The sequence below is a fragment of the Melanerpes formicivorus genome, unplaced genomic scaffold, assembly GCF_026170545.1.
Source record: "Melanerpes formicivorus ecotype bairdi unplaced genomic scaffold, bMelFor1.0.p_v2 SCAF_8, whole genome shotgun sequence".
Taxonomy (NCBI): Eukaryota; Metazoa; Chordata; class Aves; order Piciformes; family Picidae; genus Melanerpes; species Melanerpes formicivorus.
In genome coordinates, this window is record NW_027142360.1 from 8738348 (window position 1) to 8756956 (window position 18609).

General features: G+C 39.7%; 1 protein-coding gene across 10 annotated transcripts in view; it reads left to right on the plus strand.

Moving 5' to 3' along the window:
* The window catches only part of SOX5 (SRY-box transcription factor 5), a 306951-nt gene that overhangs the window by 209946 nt on the left and 78396 nt on the right, over positions 1-18609 (plus strand). For all 10 annotated transcript variants that reach the window (XM_068141932.1, XM_068141928.1, XM_068141930.1 and 7 more), the window contains one exon: positions 5338-5423. In XM_068141932.1, coding sequence (XP_067998033.1) covers positions 5338-5423 — 86 coding nt within the window. The remainder of the gene's footprint in view (positions 1-5337; positions 5424-18609) is intronic.

Below are 18609 nucleotides of genomic sequence, written 5' to 3' on the forward strand. Positions count from 1 at the left end.
AAAAATTAAATTGACATTGCTATGCTTTTATCAGAATGGCAAAAAATAGGAACCATGTGTTGTGAGGACCACATACTGCAGCTTCTTTATAAAGATGCTAGTCATCTTTCAGGGCTACTGTTTATGCCTGGGAAAAGAATGAGCATATGACTAACCCTCATGTTCACCCTCAGGATAAGAAAAGAGTAATAGCATTGTGGATAGAAACAGCAAGAGGGAGGAATTTTTGGTAACAACTTTGCCTTTTAGCATACATGAGAATGTGTCACTTCTAAAATGCTGCAAATGCAATGGAAGGCATCAAGACTGCAAAAACATAACAACACAACTCAAGACTATTTCTAACTGAAAGAATCCAGTAGCCCCCTGATCTATGTGTGGTTTCTCACAATAATGCTAATAAAACCAAAATAGCCAAGCAAAACAACAAGGTCCTGTGAAAACAGACTGATAGTTTCAGCTCAGATTCTAGCCCATGAAAGATGTCTGGTGCTAGGGCACTATTATCCATAACTGGGCAACCAAATAAAAGTCCCAATGTGAAATTCCTGAACGTGTACAAAGCTGTGTGGAAGCACATTGGCTTTCCTTTTGGATCAACTGTTACCTATTCAACAGGGGTGTGCTTAAAAAATTTAAAGCAGGCACACTGTAAATCACAGGACTGTTTTGGTTGGAAGGAATCTCAGAAGGTCTGAGATAGTCTCAGAGGTGGTATGAGACCTCTTCCTGCAAGCAGAGTCATGTAGAAGATAAGACCAGGTTACTTAGGGCTTTATTCACTCTGGGCTTGAAAAGCTCCAAGGACAGGTTCTTTTCCCATGGGCAGTGACAGCAAAACAGCTGTTTTGACAGCCTATTTCATGACCTCATGGGGAAAATCTGATCCTCTCTTCATTTGCTTTATGTCCATTGTCTCTTGCCTTCCAACAAAATGCTGCCAAGGAGGAACCTGGATCTGTCTTGTTGATCACCTCCCCACAGGGATTAGAACTAGGTTGCTTTTTAATATCTCCAAAGCCATCCCTTCTGTAGACTGATTTTTTTTTTTTGTCTAAAATACAAAATAGGCTAATCCCTCATGGGCAGCACTTGGTAAATGCTGTCTGGAACTATCCTCAAAGAGAATCGGGGAACCAGTTTGGATTTCTTAATTGACGCCACTGGTGGTATCTTCTTCATAGTCTCCTTCATACTTATCTAAATTCCTTATGCCTAGAGCCAGAAGTCAAGGAGCACTGCTCATGTCTTTCATAGCCTCCCATTACTCTTACTACTTGTGCACCATCACACACCAAAAATGAAAGGAAAATTGTGATGATGATGAGAATGAATGAGTGGTGGGAAGAGATGCTGTGGCTTGCCTGTCAGTTAGCCATCAGCTGTGATTATTCGTTATAAATATACTTCAGTAATAAATCGAGTGTAAAATTTCTGTGGCTTTTTCTAGAGCTTGTCAAAAATAGGGGGAAGATAATGCAGAATTCCTTCTGATTCAACTGAATCTACTATAAGGAAATTATTATTCTAGTATTTTTCATGGAATTTAGTCCAGCATACTGGCTTTGGAAATGATAATATAAGAATTTGGTTTTGTTTCCTACTTCTTACTCTTTCTGCTCTTTACACTGTTTTCCTTTTGTTTTTTTTGTTCTCCTTCCATGACCTCCAACTTTTTTCACTTGCTGTCCCTGAAAGACAGGTAGGAGGAAAACAAGAAAATATTTTTTGAAATCATGGGAAATAACTCCCCCTAATTCTTCTCTTCTGGTATCGTTTTCTTTTAAAGAAAATTTCAGGGAAAAAAATCAGACTGTTCTATTGTTTCATATAATCAAGTTCAACTTAAAAATCCTGTCAAAACATTATAATTTAACATTAGCATGTAACTTGATTTATATAGCAAGTAAGACAATTGTGCCTGCTCTGAAGAGCTTGCAGCCTGTCAGGAGACAAGACAAGACACTAGGGGGAATTACACCATGAAGGAGAACAAATGAGATGAGTGACAGAAAAAGGAATACAAAAAACATCTGAGGAGTTCAGGTGAATGGTGCAACACAAATAATGTTAGCTCTTATGCTTTCTTTTCTCTTTAAAAAAAATAATAAAGTCTTAATGGTTTTCCGTTTACTAAACTCCTTTGATAAAATGTCTCAAAACATATAAATGGTTTGAGAGCCCATGTTGCATTTCCACAAGTATGCAGTTATTTAATATCCATGATTTTGGTAGCTAGTCATTTGAAAATCAAGTTCCTAAACACCGCAGGGTTGTTATTTTGCATTTTGGGACAGGATGTCCCCTTGGCTTTGTACCACAACTCACTTTCGCAGAAAAATGTTTCAGTGGGGATAATGGGGACGGTTCATAGAAAGAGTGGCTGAAAAGTGAATGCACTTTGTGAAAACTCCTCTTGGGAGCGAGATTTTGGAAGATTATTTTTGGCAAGGATGAAGATGTGATTTGAAATTAAAAGGAGCTGCAGCACATAAATTATCAGGAAAGAGGTTCTGGGTATGTGTGGAGAATGGAGCAAAGGAATCATAGAGAAACAATGCATTAAGAGAGAACTGAGGGTTTGGCCTTGCCACCTTTCTTCCCTCAGCCACTGGCTCACAGCGTTCACCAACACCTCTAATATACCCCACCATATCCCATTCACTTCCTTAGGTACTGTACTACAGAATCATAGAGTGATAGAAAGGTCGTCTAGTTCAACCCCCCTGCAGTGAGCGGGGACATCCTTCACTAGATCAGGTTGCTCATAGCCTTGTCCAGCCTGACCTCGAATATCTTCAGGGATGGAGCATTAATTACCTCCCTGAACGACCTCTTCCAGTGTTCCACCAGTCTCAAGGTGAAGAACTTGCTCTTAAAATCCAATCTAAATCTGCTCTTCTCTCATTTCAAACCATTGCCCCTCATCCTATCACTGCAGGCCTTTTGAAACATGCCTTCTGCAGCCTTTTTGTAGCCCCTAAAGAGGTTCTGGAAGGTTGCTATTAGGTCTTCCAGAGCCTTCTCATCTCCAGGCTGAACAACCCACCCCCAGCTCCTTCAGCCTGTCCTCATAGGAGAGATGCTCCAGCCCCCAGATCATCTTGGTGGCCCTTCTCTGGAACCGCTCAATCAGGTCAATGTCCTTCCTGTATTGAGGGCTCCAGAGCTGGACACAGTACTCCAGGTGCAGTCAGTGCAGAGCTGAGAGGCAGAACCACCTCACTCGACCTGTTGGCCGTGCTCCTTTTGATGAAGCCCAAGATGCTTTCTGGGCTTCAAGAGCATACTGTTGGCTGATGTCCAGCTTCTCATACACCAGAACTATAGTTGGTTTAGAAATTTTTTTGGGTTTTAGTGACACAGACTTGTGTATGGCTTGGGAAATATCTATTTCTAATAATTGTATATCTTGCCTCACATTCCTGAAATGTTCCCAGAGCTTGGGAAAAAAATGTAGTGACATTCTATGTCTAAAAATAAGATACTTAACTGAAGAAGTAGTGAAATAGTGAAGATGTGCATTTCCCAGACTTCAGAATTAACTAAAATTGTCCAGGCAAACCCTTCGGTCTGATACAGGAATAAACTTAAGGACAGTAAAACAATGTATAATATTCTAGAGTAAAAGCAGAGTGAGTAGGGATGTATTTATCAGCGGAGATCAGGCCTTTGTTAGTATTTTGAGGAATGGCAGTTTCTCCTGCACCATGTGAAGATTTGTCTGCAGGTTTTAATCTTGGCTCTTTCACTGGCCTGTTGAGTGACCCAATCCATGGCACAGTGTTTGTGTATATTCCTTGCTCTTTTGTGCTTACTGAAGTTAATTATCTCTTCAGATACTTTGCAGATCCAGTTTTCTCCTAGCTCTCCATTTCTAGAAGTTAGAGTATTGAATTCTTAACAGGAGATCCAAAAAGCTTGAATGGAAAGATCTCTTTAAAAAAGGTTACATTATGAAAGGGAAAAATAAGCATTAGCTCTTCTCCTAAAGGTTTGTACAACAACACTACTTATTTGTAATATTTCAAAATCAGGAGATAAATTTGTTTCCCTCTTCTTTCTGTTTCCTGTAACTGAGGCTTGATACAGTTCTAAACCTTAATTCAATAATAACAATCATTGATAATAACAGCCTGCATTGCCTTCTAAATTTGTCTTTTTTCCCCCTAGTTCACTCAAAAAAGCACAGCAAAGGAGGGTAACTTTTCATCTACCTTTGTATTGAAAGGTACAGGAACATTTAGGTAGATTATCCTGATAAGGAATTCTGCCCTTTCCATAGTCCCATTTCAAGTGGCTGTTTTAATGCTACAGAAATCATGCACACTGCCAGAACATAGAGACATACAGAAATGCTCTGGTGGTGCTTATTTGAGTGGAAAGTGGTTGAATGTTGTATCATCTGGAGAAGCAATATAATGCATGTATGATTTTTATTATTTGTTTACTAATTGTCTTAATAGTTTTGTTGAAGGGCTAGCATGTAGTTAATTTTAACAAATAAAGATATGTTTAACAAATAGGGATGTGTAAGGGGGGACGAAGTGAGCAGCCCTTCACATTAAAAACTTGCCTGTCTCCATCTCAGTTTGTGCCATCTCAGGTAATTCTCCTTTATAAACACTGGCAACTTTTTCTTAAACCTTCCCTGAGTCTCTTTATCTTGTTCAGCTTGGTAAAACTGCAATAGTTTTCCCTCAGAAGCAAAACTGTTTTAGAAGTCATGAAGTGGAGTTGGCGCAGGGATTTCGGAGGCTTGTATCTGATTTAGTTAACTTCACATGGCTTTTCCTGTTGAAAGATCAAACCCTGAAACTGAAGCAAGACTTTTTTTTTGTCACCTAAAGAAAACACAGTAGTCAGGGGAGTGCCATTTCTGATCTGTGTGAGGCTCAGTTTACTAACAGTAGGCAGAGTTTGGTTAACTTCATATTCTGGACAAGCTTGTAAATTTGTCCCCTTCTAAATGCTGTGATCTTATCAAGGTTGTTCTGTTTTTCTTTTCTTCTCCTCCACCCCCATCTTCTTTCTTTCCTTTTTTTTTTTCTGAAGTGCAGCCTTCTGATCAATGTGCAGGTTTTTTTTTCCATTTCCCTAAATACATCATGAAAAAGGATGAGGTTTCCGCCTTAATTGCTTGTGCCTTTTATTCACATTCCTCTCTCAGCCAGAATTGTGAAAAGAGAGTTAGTAAAAGGCTGCACAATAGAGCTTTTCATTAGGCCTCAACAAGGCACACAAAAGAAGGCTTTTGGAAAGAGTGAATGCAGGACTTTAATTTGCAGGTGGAGAGTAGATAAAAGGTGCTGACGCCTCTATTATTCTCTTACTTAGGTGACCCTTACCCTGTTCAGCTGATCCCAACTACCATGGCAGCTGCTGCCGCAGCAACACCAGGCTTAGGCCCACTCCAACTGCAGGTAAGTCCAAAAACAATGCGGAAGAGGCAAAGGTTAAGTAAATATGAAAAACAGTTTTCTCTTCCATTTGAACACAATGCAATTAACAGGGGGTTTGGTCTGTTCTCTTCACACAAAATTTGCATCTGCAGCACAATAATCATCAAATCATAACACATTTTTCTTTTACCTCGAGGGAACTTTTTGTTACATTTTTACACCTTTATTGTCAATTTAGCTACTTTTAAGCTTCTCCTTTAAATTTCCACAGAGCAGTGTGTTTGCTTGTTGGTTTTTTTTTCCTTAGATAGTTTTGATGCAGGCTGTAAAGGCTGGCTAGATGTAAACCAGCAAAAGGAAACACACAGCCGGGCAGAGAAGCACTGTCCTGACAAGCACTTTTAAACTGCTTAAAAGTCGCATAACGTGATTATGTCCTTTGAGGCTGTAAGCTCTTCAAGAGCAATGGCTGGCCCCACCTACAGTGTTTTATGGTACCCAGCACATTTTAGGCACTGCTGTAGTGCAGATAATCCGTGATTATGCCAATTTAACATAGGCAATTAGAAAACAGGTGGAAAGATCCTAAAGAATTGTTTTTGAGCTACATTAAGAAGTTGATCTGGTAGCCAGATGCATCTGATTAAAAATTCCTAATAACATTCTAAGTTTTGGAGGTATTAGGGTGTGTGGTGCAGATGTTCCTCAAGTATGATCAGACCCATAAGCCTTGTCAAGTAGCTGGTATTAAGCAACTGTGATGTCCATTTTCGCAGTTTGGCTTTTGTTACCTGCTATGTATGTTTTACTGGTGGGATGAAGCCAGGTAGAATTTGAGAGTAAAATGAGATCTAGATCCAACTAATCCCTAGTTCTGCAAATTCTGGACTGACACTTTTGTAGAAACAAAAAAGCCCCATACTCTCCATTGCTAATTTGTCTCCCTGCTCATTATCATTTCCCAAGTCACATGGAACAACAGAGCTTTGTACCTGCTTGTAAAAGCTCAGCATTAATAAACAGTACATGTAAAATGCTTTCTCAAACTCAGTTTGGCCAGAATAAGCATGAAGTAGACTCTCTGCACCATCAGATATTTTCAGTTGTTTGGCCAGCATACCAGAGCGTGGGACGTGGTTCTGGGGAAGAGTTTTTTCAATTTATTTTATTTTAACACAGCCAGCGGAAGTTAGCTGAGTTTCACAGCAAGCGCTGCCAGTGTGTAAGTTGACACATTCCATGCACTGCAGAGGTTAATACATTCATTCCTATTGTGCCTTTGTATGAAAAGCTACACTGTCTGTGTGTTAGTTTCTGATTCTGTGAGTTACAAATACCATAGGTGGCTTAAAAATCATGGGAGCCATGAAAGTCATCCCTCTAAAATGAATTTGGGGGAGTAATGTCAGTGTTGATAAAGTACTTAGAGTAACCAAAGATGTATGAACACACATTTGGAAGAGAAAACAGAGATCCAATTCTCCTTATTCTTGCAGTCATTAAAACTAAAAAATAATGCATCAGTGCTCCAGTAAGCTGGGAGGATGGTTTACTTTCATTTCAGGACCAATTTTGGGCTGTATCTCTGCATGCAGTGGGCTGAAGTATTTCTGATTAACAGAGGCTTTATCATATTGACAGTTTCCTTACAAAAAGGTGGGCTCTGTGCAAATGTAATGACTTCATAAATACTTTCAGATGAGTTTAGGTTGTGGAAAACTGCAAAACCTCAAAGGCCTCTTGTTTCTGTGTGAAGGAGAATATTAAAACAAAATTATTGACCAAATTCACCTGTGTTGTTTTGATACATACTGTTTAGTCTGGAACTAAAGGGAGAGTCGGCAGCCAGTCCGCAAATTAGTAACTGTAGACTCCTCCAGAACTTTCAGACTTGATCTCTTGTGTATGTATATCAGAAAAAAAATGGAATTGTCTTTCTTCATGTCTTAACAATGATTTTTAGCTTGTCAGTGCACTCTAACAACAATCAGACATACCTTTTAATTTCTTATGTTACCTGGAAGAGCCTTATAGGCAAGATGTGCTTTGGGAATAGTAGTCAGAATGGACTCTGCCCATACTAAGATGCATGGAGCTTAACCTGGTGTCACTGCTAGCCTGGAAGCTTTGTGGCTTCCTAACTCTGTTCAAATCCAGTCTAGCTCAGGGGTGACTGTTTCTTAAGTCATGAACAAACATTCATGATGTTTGTCATGACAAACCAGTGCAAAACCACCTTTAAATGGCATGAGTGAATGTGCAACCATTGCCCTCTCTTTCAAACATTTCCCTACATTCCATATAACCAGCATTCCCTACAAACCCTCTGCCATCTGGTCATCAGACAGTAGAAGGCCAGAAAAGTACAATGTTCCTTCTTTTCTTTTTGTGTCTATCCTCCCTATCACTCATCTTTTAGGCTTTTAGTATTCAAAGAAGTAGTTTTCAGGGGAGATCAAAGAAGCTGACACAATGCTCAGTTTGTTGCTCCCAACAGAATTTGGTACACAGTGTTATCTTAGTGAAGACAAAGCCAAGGAATTCTTGTTGTTTGTTTGTATAGCCATAAACATGTCTTTTGTTATTTCATTAGAGAATTTGAAGTTGGGGCATGGCTTTTGCAGCATACTGTGAGATCAACAGGAAGTACTTTTTATCCTTGGTTGTCAAAATAAAATTTTCTTTTTGTATATGAAATGCAGACTATACAGAACAACAGCTAACACCTCATTGTTTCCCTGTGGCAAAGATACTTTTTGCCAGTGAAAATGTAATCTCTCATTTCGAAATGCCCTGTGAGAGGTTTGTAATCTGAAGCCCTCGTTTCTCTCCCTGCTTTTGAGTCTTCTCACTGGGGTATACAGAATCTGTCATCTGATAGCCAACACAATTAGCCATACCTGATTGCCTTTATTTCCAGTATCCACAGAGAGACTAATGACTCAATAAGAATAGAAACTAAAACTTACATTAAAGAGTGGATAGATGGGGACCATGTTGGAGAAGCTGGAATTAGCATGATGCATGCTTGAACCTGTCCTCTGATAAAGAGCTTTCTATCAGCCTGCGTAGCCACTCATACCCACATTTAATGACATAAGTGCCACCCGAAAAAAAGTTTTTAGCTTTCCTCTGTTAATGAGAAGATTCAGTCCCAAACATTGTTTGAAGTGTCATTTTAAAATACACCCTCATTGCAGTGAAATCCCTTCTGGCTAGCATGCAGATTTCTTATGTTGTTTTTTTTCCCCCTAAATTTCACGTGGTCTTGTTCTTCAGGGGTGACAATTCTGCTTCAAATGAACAAGAATAAACTGAACATAGGCTTGCCACTGTGTTTAGCTGAATGGGGCTAATGAATTGTAAGTGCTGTGGCATGACTTGTATGAATGTGATGTTTTCTTGTATGGATCAGCAGATGAGGGAATTAAATTTCTCCATCTTGAAGATCGGTGCTGAAAGCTGTAAGCGAAGATCACGTGACACATTCTAAACAAATTAAACTGAAGTGAGTGTTCTAATACCAATCATCTTGGGCATATCTAGTATGGAATAGATGTTTCTGGAAGTCTGAGCATGCTCAGTATGAAGAGCTATCTAGTGTTCTTTCCTGAGACAGGATAATCCCTGAGTGCTTTCTGAGCATTTAGGAGACAAAGGATGTGATTGCCTGTTCTGAAAATGGAGAGCAATCTGTACCATTGGGAGTGTGGATGGTTCGGTTTTCCCAGATTGTTTGCGAACCAAATAGTGACAACTGATTAATTGGCAGTAACACAAATGCTGTGTATCCCCATGACTGTATTGAAAGACAAACATGTGTTCTTGGATAAACACCCCAAAAAGTTTTGAGTGGCCATGTTCAGGCTACCTTCCCTCTTCATCTTAGCATGAAAAGGGCATCATAGCTATTGGAGGGTGTATTTGGCGTTATGACTAAACCTGTCATTATATGGATCAAGAGAGCCTCAGGTCAGTGTGAAAGTATCTTAGCTATGTCTCAGTCCTGAACACCAACCATTTGAAGAATCCTGGTTGGATTCTCCTTGGCTATTTCTGTAAAGATGATGAGCGGAGTTAGACCTCAGACATAGTTGGAAAAAATAATTTTGCCAGGTTTTTTAGTCTGTACTTTCTTTGTTAAGTGCTTGGCTCAATTACTCTTTTTACTACAAACCTATGCTTTTCAGTGGTGTGGGAAGATGCATACCAAGGACTGAATTTCAGTGGAATTTAGCATACGCAGTCTGGACCACATTTTGAGAAGAATTGGGGCCACATGTAGGCACTGACACAAGTGGCTAGATTTTGAGTAAACTTAAACCCTTCTCAGAGTCGTTCATCTTGCTGTTATTTAGGCGTGTGACTCATTACAAATTTTCCTTTGGAAAACCTTGCTTCTAGATATCTTAAGGGTCACATAATCATCTGTGGTCTCCATGTTTGTTTTACTTGAAGGAAATTGAAAGGATAGCGCTATTTAACAAGTATACAGTGAGTGATCAGAAGATAGACTGCTCCTGTGGTTATATGAGTATTACATAAAGCATCTGTTGCCTCTGAAACAAAAATAAAGCATGAGGACTGCTGCTCTGTCAGCTTCCACTTTTTTTTCTTATATACTAGCTTTGTTTTGGCTTCTGCACCATTGCAGGGCTGAGCTACATCTCTCCACTTGCCAATTGAGGTTATTTTCCTGAACTATTTCCGTATTTTGGTATGTCCCTGGTGACAGAACTTCCCCTCTGTCTTACAGAGGTGACACTATATTGTCATGCATTAATTGTTAAGCACATTTTTTTTTTCATATCTCTTTCTAATTTATTCCTATAATCTGTAGACATAACCAGTTTTGACCAGAATAGATGGCCTTCCAGTGTTGCAGCACCTCAAATCTGTGAAAGTAGACACTGAAAAAACTGTATGAATACTGTAGTGATATATCTGAATACTTGAGCTTGAGTTTTTCCTTGTATTGGGGAGCCAACTTGACACAGCTAAAAGACATATGAGTTATTTTTGGTCAAGAAGGGAAGTCCAATTCCCCATTAGTGTCTCTATGGGATGTAGCCAAAATGTGGCAACACTTTACTCATTATTCACTTACTCTGAAGTCTACATTCTTGACTTCTTTGGGAATGTTACTATAACCAGTTCTTTTCTTAGAAGAAGGCAGACCATTTTTAAATGGAAGGTTATTGCTTCTAGTGGCTGGGTAGTGTCTACCTTTAAATATCATCTAAGCTGGCTTTTCAACAGTGAGTCCTTTCACTGTTTGCTTTTTGTGCTTTACCTGTTCTCATTAACAGGACTCTGACTTAATTTGTAGGGAATGAATCATTAGTGCGCAGTTTAATTACAATATTATAATACTCACGCAATCCACTTAGGCGTAAAAAAGTAGGATCAGTTTTTCACTGTGAGCACACACATCTGGGGAGAAAAACAGCTAAATACATGCAAAGCAACATTAGCATAACCAAAAGATGGCAGTTGTCCATCTGCCATTAGCTCAGTGTATTGCTATGCCGTTTCTGATGGCCATCACAAATAATCATAACGACAGGGGTAATAAACCAACGTAGTATCTACACATTGTTGTTGGATGCCCCTTCTTACAATTGCTAGGGTCATGCAGATTCTGTATTCTCTACTTCTGTCCACCACTTGTTTCTGGCTTTGTATGTGAATGCGCTGGCCACTAGATCTGTGCCACCTATTCTGCAAATGAGTAGCGGGGATGGCCATTTTAAATGAGATCACTGGAGACCAAGGTCCAGTTTTTCAGCTAGAAAAATGAGGATTAGTATTCTTCTTGTAAATGAAGCTACAACCATGTAAGCAGGGTGAAGATCTTTATGTGAGTGAGGGGTAAGTTGTCATAAAAATTCTGAACTTTCCAAAATTTCTTATTTATTATGACGTTTCAGTGAGGATTTTAAAATTCACAGATTCAGAGATTGCATTGGGTTGGAAGGGACCTTTCAAGGTCATCTTGTCCAGCCCCATGGCACTCAGCAGCAACACCTCCAACTAGATCAGGCAGCCTATGGCCACATGGAGGCTGATCTTGAATGTCTCCAGGGACAACCACATTCCTGGGCAACCTGTTCCATTATTTTACCACTCAAAACATGAATTGAACTGTGTAAGTAAGGTGTGGGGGGAGGAGCTATTGACTGCCAAGAGCATTTTCGAGCAATCCCCGTGTTTTTAAATGGAAAAGGTTCCTCCCAATTAACTCAGAAGCAAACCTCACAATGCCAGGATGCAACTAGTTCTCACTTTATAGATACCTGCTGAGAGCTAGAGATTGTGATAGATTGTATAAAAGCATGAACCATAGAACATATCAGCTTAAATAAATCCTGCTCATGTTGGGTAAATGCTTTGTGGTTGGCATCTAAATAGCCCATACTTGCTTTTGATAGAATCTTACACAATGGTATGGGTAAACTCAATATATTCTATCAAAATAGATCTGAATGAAAAGCTTGACCACATCATTTTACTGGAATCCAATCAATGTCCAAAGGACAATCATTATGACAGGTGTGTATAAACCCCTTGTATTTTACTGAGCACTGGGAGTGAACACACGCACACTGGACTTTCAGGCAGTAAATACACATGGTGAAATAACATCATGGCTACTCTGTAGGTTGTCAGTTTATAATTCCCTCTCCAGCCCTCCAGAGTTAAAAAAGAGCAGTGGTAGCACATTCATTTTATCTAGATTAACAGTCCTTTCTTCATAACTTTCAGATTCCATCCATATCTATGAAAAATGGAAAAAGACTGAAAAATGACCAGCCTGTCTTCCTTCCAGTTGTAACTCAGGCCTGCTGTTTGCTAGCAGACCTCTGTCTGCATGAGTGAGTTTTCTTGTAGGTTAAAGAGACTGAATTCCCTCTTCCCCCTCCTTCCAACCCTGAGCCTGCGGGGCAGACAGACAGAAGCACACATATGATTAATACAGCACAGCTGCAGTAGTGGCTCATTTGCATATGTATTAATAGAGGCAAAAACAACAATTCAATTACATACAGAGACATTCTGCATACTAAAGAACATATGCAAATAGCCTGGAAAAAGTGCAGCCAGCATTTCCCCCTACTTTCCTGAGCCCATATGGGCTAGCATCAGAGCCTAGCAGTTTTCAAGAAATCCCCTCTAGGAAGAACCTGTTAAAAGATGCTCATACAGCATTACTCCTCCTCTCCCCCCACCCCACCCCCCCCCCCCCCCGGATCCCAGAAGGCATTTGACATTTGGACAATGGAAATACAGCACCAGCAATGTCTTTTCCATGTTATTTTGGATTTGCCAACCTTAAGTTTCATACTCTTGTCTCCATGTAGAAGCCCCAGCATGAAGAAACCTGGTCCTTTGCCTCATCCCCATATGCACACCTGCATTCTATTTCCCTTCCACCTTATCTCTTGTGTGGCTTTCATTTTCCTTTGCCTTTTTCTGTCACAAGCTTTCTCTTCGTGACTTCTGTGAATTAGCAAAAGATGACCATACCTGCCCCTCTATCTTAAAGTGACTGAAAAAATCTCATAATGGTATAAAATGACTCTCTGAGAGGCCCACTAGTGATTTTTATGGGTCTGAAAGGTGTTTCAGGAAAGTTAACCTGTTGTAGATAGGCTTTTATATCGTGATGCATTGCTCTTTGTCTCTGCTAAGATGGTTGTGGAGTTCTCAGACCAAAAAGGTTGAAAATCACAGGTATTAAATAGTTCATACTGCAGGTGATGTACAAAATGTACTGGTACAAAATCTGCTTCTGGTATCAGAACCAGATGTTCTCTATATCTCACTGGAATTGAATAGGCAATAGTTTGAGCATCTTTGAAAAGCAGGTTGAAAGTATTCCAGCATTGGCACTTTGGCTATAAGAAAGCTTACTTAAACTGGAAATAATCTCTTTAGCTCTAGGTTACTCCTCATGTTAATTTGTACTGTAACTAAAACACCCAAGTACACTAGATGTATGCAACTGGCACAATCTGTCACACAGACAATGCACACACCGGGTGATATGCAACAAAATATTAGGCTGTGATCCACACATAGCCAGCACACTAATTTCTGGAATAATATGACATTTGACATTGCCCTTTATGGACTAGAGAAACAGCTCTTCCTCAACTTGGAAAGAGATAACAAGTCACTAAAAACTTCCATAAACCTGATAAAGCCATTAAGATGCCTAAGCATCTTGTTTGGGTGGCAACCCTCTGTGTGTTTCAAGTCTTCTAAATTACTGCCCGTTTGTTTGAAACGTCTCTGTGGTGTGAGCAGGGAAAAATAGGTCATGCAAGAAAGAGTGCGTAGCTGTCTGGCAAGCATGCCTGTGAGGTCAGGTCGTCCTTAATTTCTTTTCTCTCACAAAAATGTTACACTTCTTTCTTTTTGGGGTTAGCCTGACAGACGGAAGCAGATTACTCCTTGATTATTTATAAGGCATTAATTTTAGATGAATATTGCTGAAATAACTGACATCATAAGTAGTTTTAGCAACCAGCAGAAGAGCCTGTTCGCGTATCTTCACTTACACAGTGTCCTGTCTAGGACAAAGTCTGAAGTATATGAATGAAGAGCAAAGTCGTGCAGTAGAGGCATATATATCAGCTAAGACTCGGTTTATTTTTCTGTGTGATGTAACTAGGACTTTGGATGGTTGCAATGATGGTGTCGAAGTTAGGAGTTCAACCACCTGCAGGACAAAACCTGTGCCAAAATAGTAGCAGTGGCAACACCTATCTGCCATAGTCTTAAACCAGGGGGAAAAAACATCTGACAACTGGCCTATAGTGCCTCAAAGTAGCTTCTGTTTAGAAAGAAATAAATAGCTACCTTTGTGCATATACCTTGAGATAACTGAAACTGTGCTGCCCTCCCTACATTGGTAACGGAGCAAACCTGTGAAGTGTTTGTGTTTCACAGAGCGCAGTATTTAGTGGCTTACATTCATTTGGAATTAATTCTCCCTGGAAAGGTCTGTATGAAAAATCTAGGAACAACACAGACACACAAAAATGATTATTTTTTCTACTTTGTGCCCTTTGCGCATTCCAGACACTGGGTTTTGAAATAGTTGGCTTATGCTACTGGTTTTCCTATTATGTTGTTTGCTCTTTTCAGAGAGATGTTGCTGAAAAGAAGATTATATAATCATGCAAATAAGATTGTATAATCCTGAGCAAACGGTCCGGGGGGGGGGGGGGCAACAGGAAATCACACCAAGTGGGGCTTGACTGGCTGTGGAGGACTCACTCTGAAACCATGAACTGGGGGAGTTATGGACCTCCTTTAAAACACAAAAGCTGCACTTAGACTAGTGAATTTTTCTGGATATTTTGGAATTCATTGTCTTCACGCTGCACTCTGCCAATAGTGCATATTTATAGTGCCTCAGCAGAACATTGTGAGACAAACACACAGGAAAGCTGTAAATCACTCTTCAGAGCTTGCTGAACAATGCTACAAATAACAACAGTGACAAAACCTGACTTACAGAGAACTTGCTACTTATTGACACTCACTCACTTCTTTAGGTCCACAAATCAAATTGCTACATCTCATGCATCCTAAAAGTTAACACAAGCAAATGTCCCTCGAATGGGGTGATTTGTTGCACCTAGGTCATATGCCTTACGGTTAGATGCAGATAACATGTGAATGTGTAAGAATTTTTATTTATGTCTTATTTCTTACTGCAGTCTTGTTTGTGACCATTTTTTTTTCTCTCCAAAGTTTTAGGTCATTTCTAATTCACAAGGCAGAATGGGATAGGAATAAATGAAGAGCATAGTAAATGTGTACGCAGCAAGAATATCACTGTCCAGGGATATAAATTGCATACAGCAGGAACAGTGCTAGCCATTAAAAGTTCTTGTGCTCTTACTCTCATCCTGTCTTTCTTACATCTGATTCCTTGCCAGGCTTAACTGTTACCAGCCAGGATATTTAAGCACCATTTATGAATGGAGGCTCACATGAGGCACACTTTGGAACTGGGAAATACCTAGTTACTGTAGACAACAAACCACTGATGTAAAAATGCTTATTCTGTTTGTTTTCTTTCCAAAGTCATCGACTAAACTTAGCTCAGTAGTATCTAGAGATCTAACACTCAGTGTTAAACTTAACTATTCTGTTGTGCCTGGGTATTATAAGCTTGTTCCTGAGGTGTTCCCCCAATTCCTAGGCTCATTTTCTTCAAATTCCTTTTCTCACTTCAGAACTGCTTAGTATTTTCCACTACAGTGGATTTCATAAGACAAATCTGAACAAAAAAATTTGGAGGCAACAGTTCCTGTACCTCCTAGTGGACCTCAAGAATAGTTTTTCAGTTTTTAACCCACCTGAACTCTTTGTTTTTCTTGCTCAAGTCTAATTTCTAGACTGGCTTCTAAGTATCTCTTTGACTTTATGTAACCGTCTTTATTTGCCATTTTTACCAGTGGTCTGTTTCTGTTGCCGTCCATCCATTAGGTAGCTGAGGGGAAAAGTATTTCTGGATACTGTACTTACATTCTGCTTGATTCTTTAAGACTACTGGATTTACATTCCTTAGCCTCTTAGCCATAAAGATGGATCGCATCGCAGAGAACTTACCCACCCAGAAATGCACTGCAAATTTGTTAAATCATCTATCGCAGAGACTGACAATCTCTGGAATTACAGAGCAGGGCTGTCAGCAAGCTATTGTGTGAATTGTCTTTCCCTAATGGGCAAACATACAAATCAAACTGAAAAAGCAAAATGTGCACACACAAAAAAAAAGAAGGCTGTTTTTAAAAACTGGAAGAAGCTTTGAAATCAGTATCCTCTGGTTGTTAATACCACAGGATAGCAACAAGAAAGTTTCAAATGCTCTCTTGGTAGTGGAAACAGGGTTTTAGAGTGTTTTCCAGATCTGTGTCTTGCTGTTTGGAGTCATTGCTCTCTCTGTTTAGAATCTGCATTACAGCAGAATTTTCTAGCTGTGTTGTGAGCTGTACTGTGGTTTAGTAACCACAGCTGTGCCACATACTGCACCAGCGGCGGCTGACAGGGGCAATCTGTTTGTGGCATATTGAGGGAGCCAAATTGTCTTTGGGGACTGCTGCGGAGTGGCTTTTTTCATCTCTTTTCTATAGGGTATCTGTTTCTCCCAAAGGGGCCTGGGACTGCCAGTTTGTGTGCAAGGGAACAAGGTTAATCTCTCATAGACATAGGGTACCAGGAGGGGTGGTACCTGTCCTCATGGCTGATGCACTCAGAGGCCCAAAAAGCAGCATCCCTGAGTGCCTCCCCACAGGTGCTGTGCTGGGGAAGGCTGGCTGTTCCCCAGCACATCTGAGCAGCAAGGCCCATGGCTCTGTGCCCTTCTGAAGGTGAAGTGTCCACTCTGTGAGCTACACCATGCTGGAGTGTGAAAATGGCATCTGGCAACAAAGGCTTTTCTTTTCTTTTTCCTAATTTTTCTTTTCCATTTCATGGCTCAAAACACTCTATACAAATTGTAACAGTGTGTTCTGTGTTAATGCCCCAAAACATTACAGTTTATGATTGTGTTACTAGAGTGTTTTGGGCCATTACCATAGAATACAGCAGCATATTTATTTCATTAAGGGAACCAAATGGATCTAGCTGAATTTGGCAAAAGGACGACTGAAGTCCTGTTTTATCTCCAATATTGATTTTACCATTAAACTCTGAACCTCTGAAAATCAGAAGTTTCATAATTGAAACAATAATAGTTTGTAGTAGGTTTAAAAGTCCTTAAATATCTCTTACTTTCTCTACAGTGCCTCTGCATTGGTATTTGTTCAACATTCTGCTATTTACTTTGCAAACTCAGAGCTTATTGATATTTAGGGTAAGAAGTATTTCATTTATATGTGGCTTACATTTAACTCAGTGTCCTGGTGTGTCACCAATAACTGCCTTGGAATATAGTTCATTTCAGGACAATCAACCCTGCTCATCCCATTCCCATTATCATGGCAGCCTTGCTTCTTGCTACACTCTGGTAAGATACACTGGTGGCAAAACAATTCGAATGGCACAGTGTGTTTGATAAGAGTCTTAAAGAGGCCTGAAGGGATTTGAGGGCCCAGCAATAATTAATTTCTTACAGTGGCTTTGAAAATAGGATAGACAACATTCACACTTAATCCTTCCTCCTTACTACAGCTGTTTTATTTTTCCTGTGATTAGTTTTGTGCAAAAGAAACAGCCATCAAAATTGTATCAGAATGTTTGATGGTAAGGTGGCATTCATTTGTTAACTGAGTGTTCATTGCTTTCCTACTTGTAGTCCAAGCTGGCCACTCTCACATTTGTGTGGTAGTTTGTGGTTTAGTACATAGTGCTTGCTTTCACTTTAAGTGGGAAAGAAGAGAGATGGAGCATAATTTCCCAGTGCTGTGTAATTTGATGTCATATCCCATATATTTGTGCATAAGAAGTTCATTATTGCGCAGGTGTGAGACTCCAACCACATTGAAAGCCGCCCCAAAAGCAGTGTCAGGTACCCTAATTTTTATCATGTTGTGTGGACATGGGCTTGGTTGCATGGTTTAGTTGATTAGGTGGTGTTGGATGATGGGTTGGATGCGATGATCTTGAAGGTCTCTTCCAACCTGGATTCTATTCTATTCTATTCTATTCTATTCTATTCTATTCTATTCTATTCTATTCTATTCTACTCTACTCTACTCTACTCTACTCTACTCTACTCTACTCTACTCTACTCTACTCTACTCTACTCTACTCTACTCTATTCTATTCTATTCTTTTCTATTCTATCCATGACCTTAGCCCAGGCAGAAGTTGTTAGTGAAGAGGTTCTAATGTGAACCATGGTCTATTCAGTTAAAACTCAAAGTATTATGCCTCCAATTAAGCATTTTGTTAAGTCTGGTTGGTTTTCTTAATTTTTTTTCATAATTTTTTTCATTCAGATAAATTCCATTTCACTTCACATTAATTGCTGCTCTGAAGCAGATCCTTAATGGATAGGTATGTGCTTGCATGTGAAATGTTTCTGTTGTATCACGCTGGGTGGCATTACAAGTTTGATTTCACTAAAAGATACTGTTCCCCATCGAGTGTAGAGAGGAATGAATACTGAAAAAAACTAAGGAAATGTTAGATTAAAAAAAAAGAAAAGCTGATTTGTCATTTTGTTCACTGACTACAAACTGAA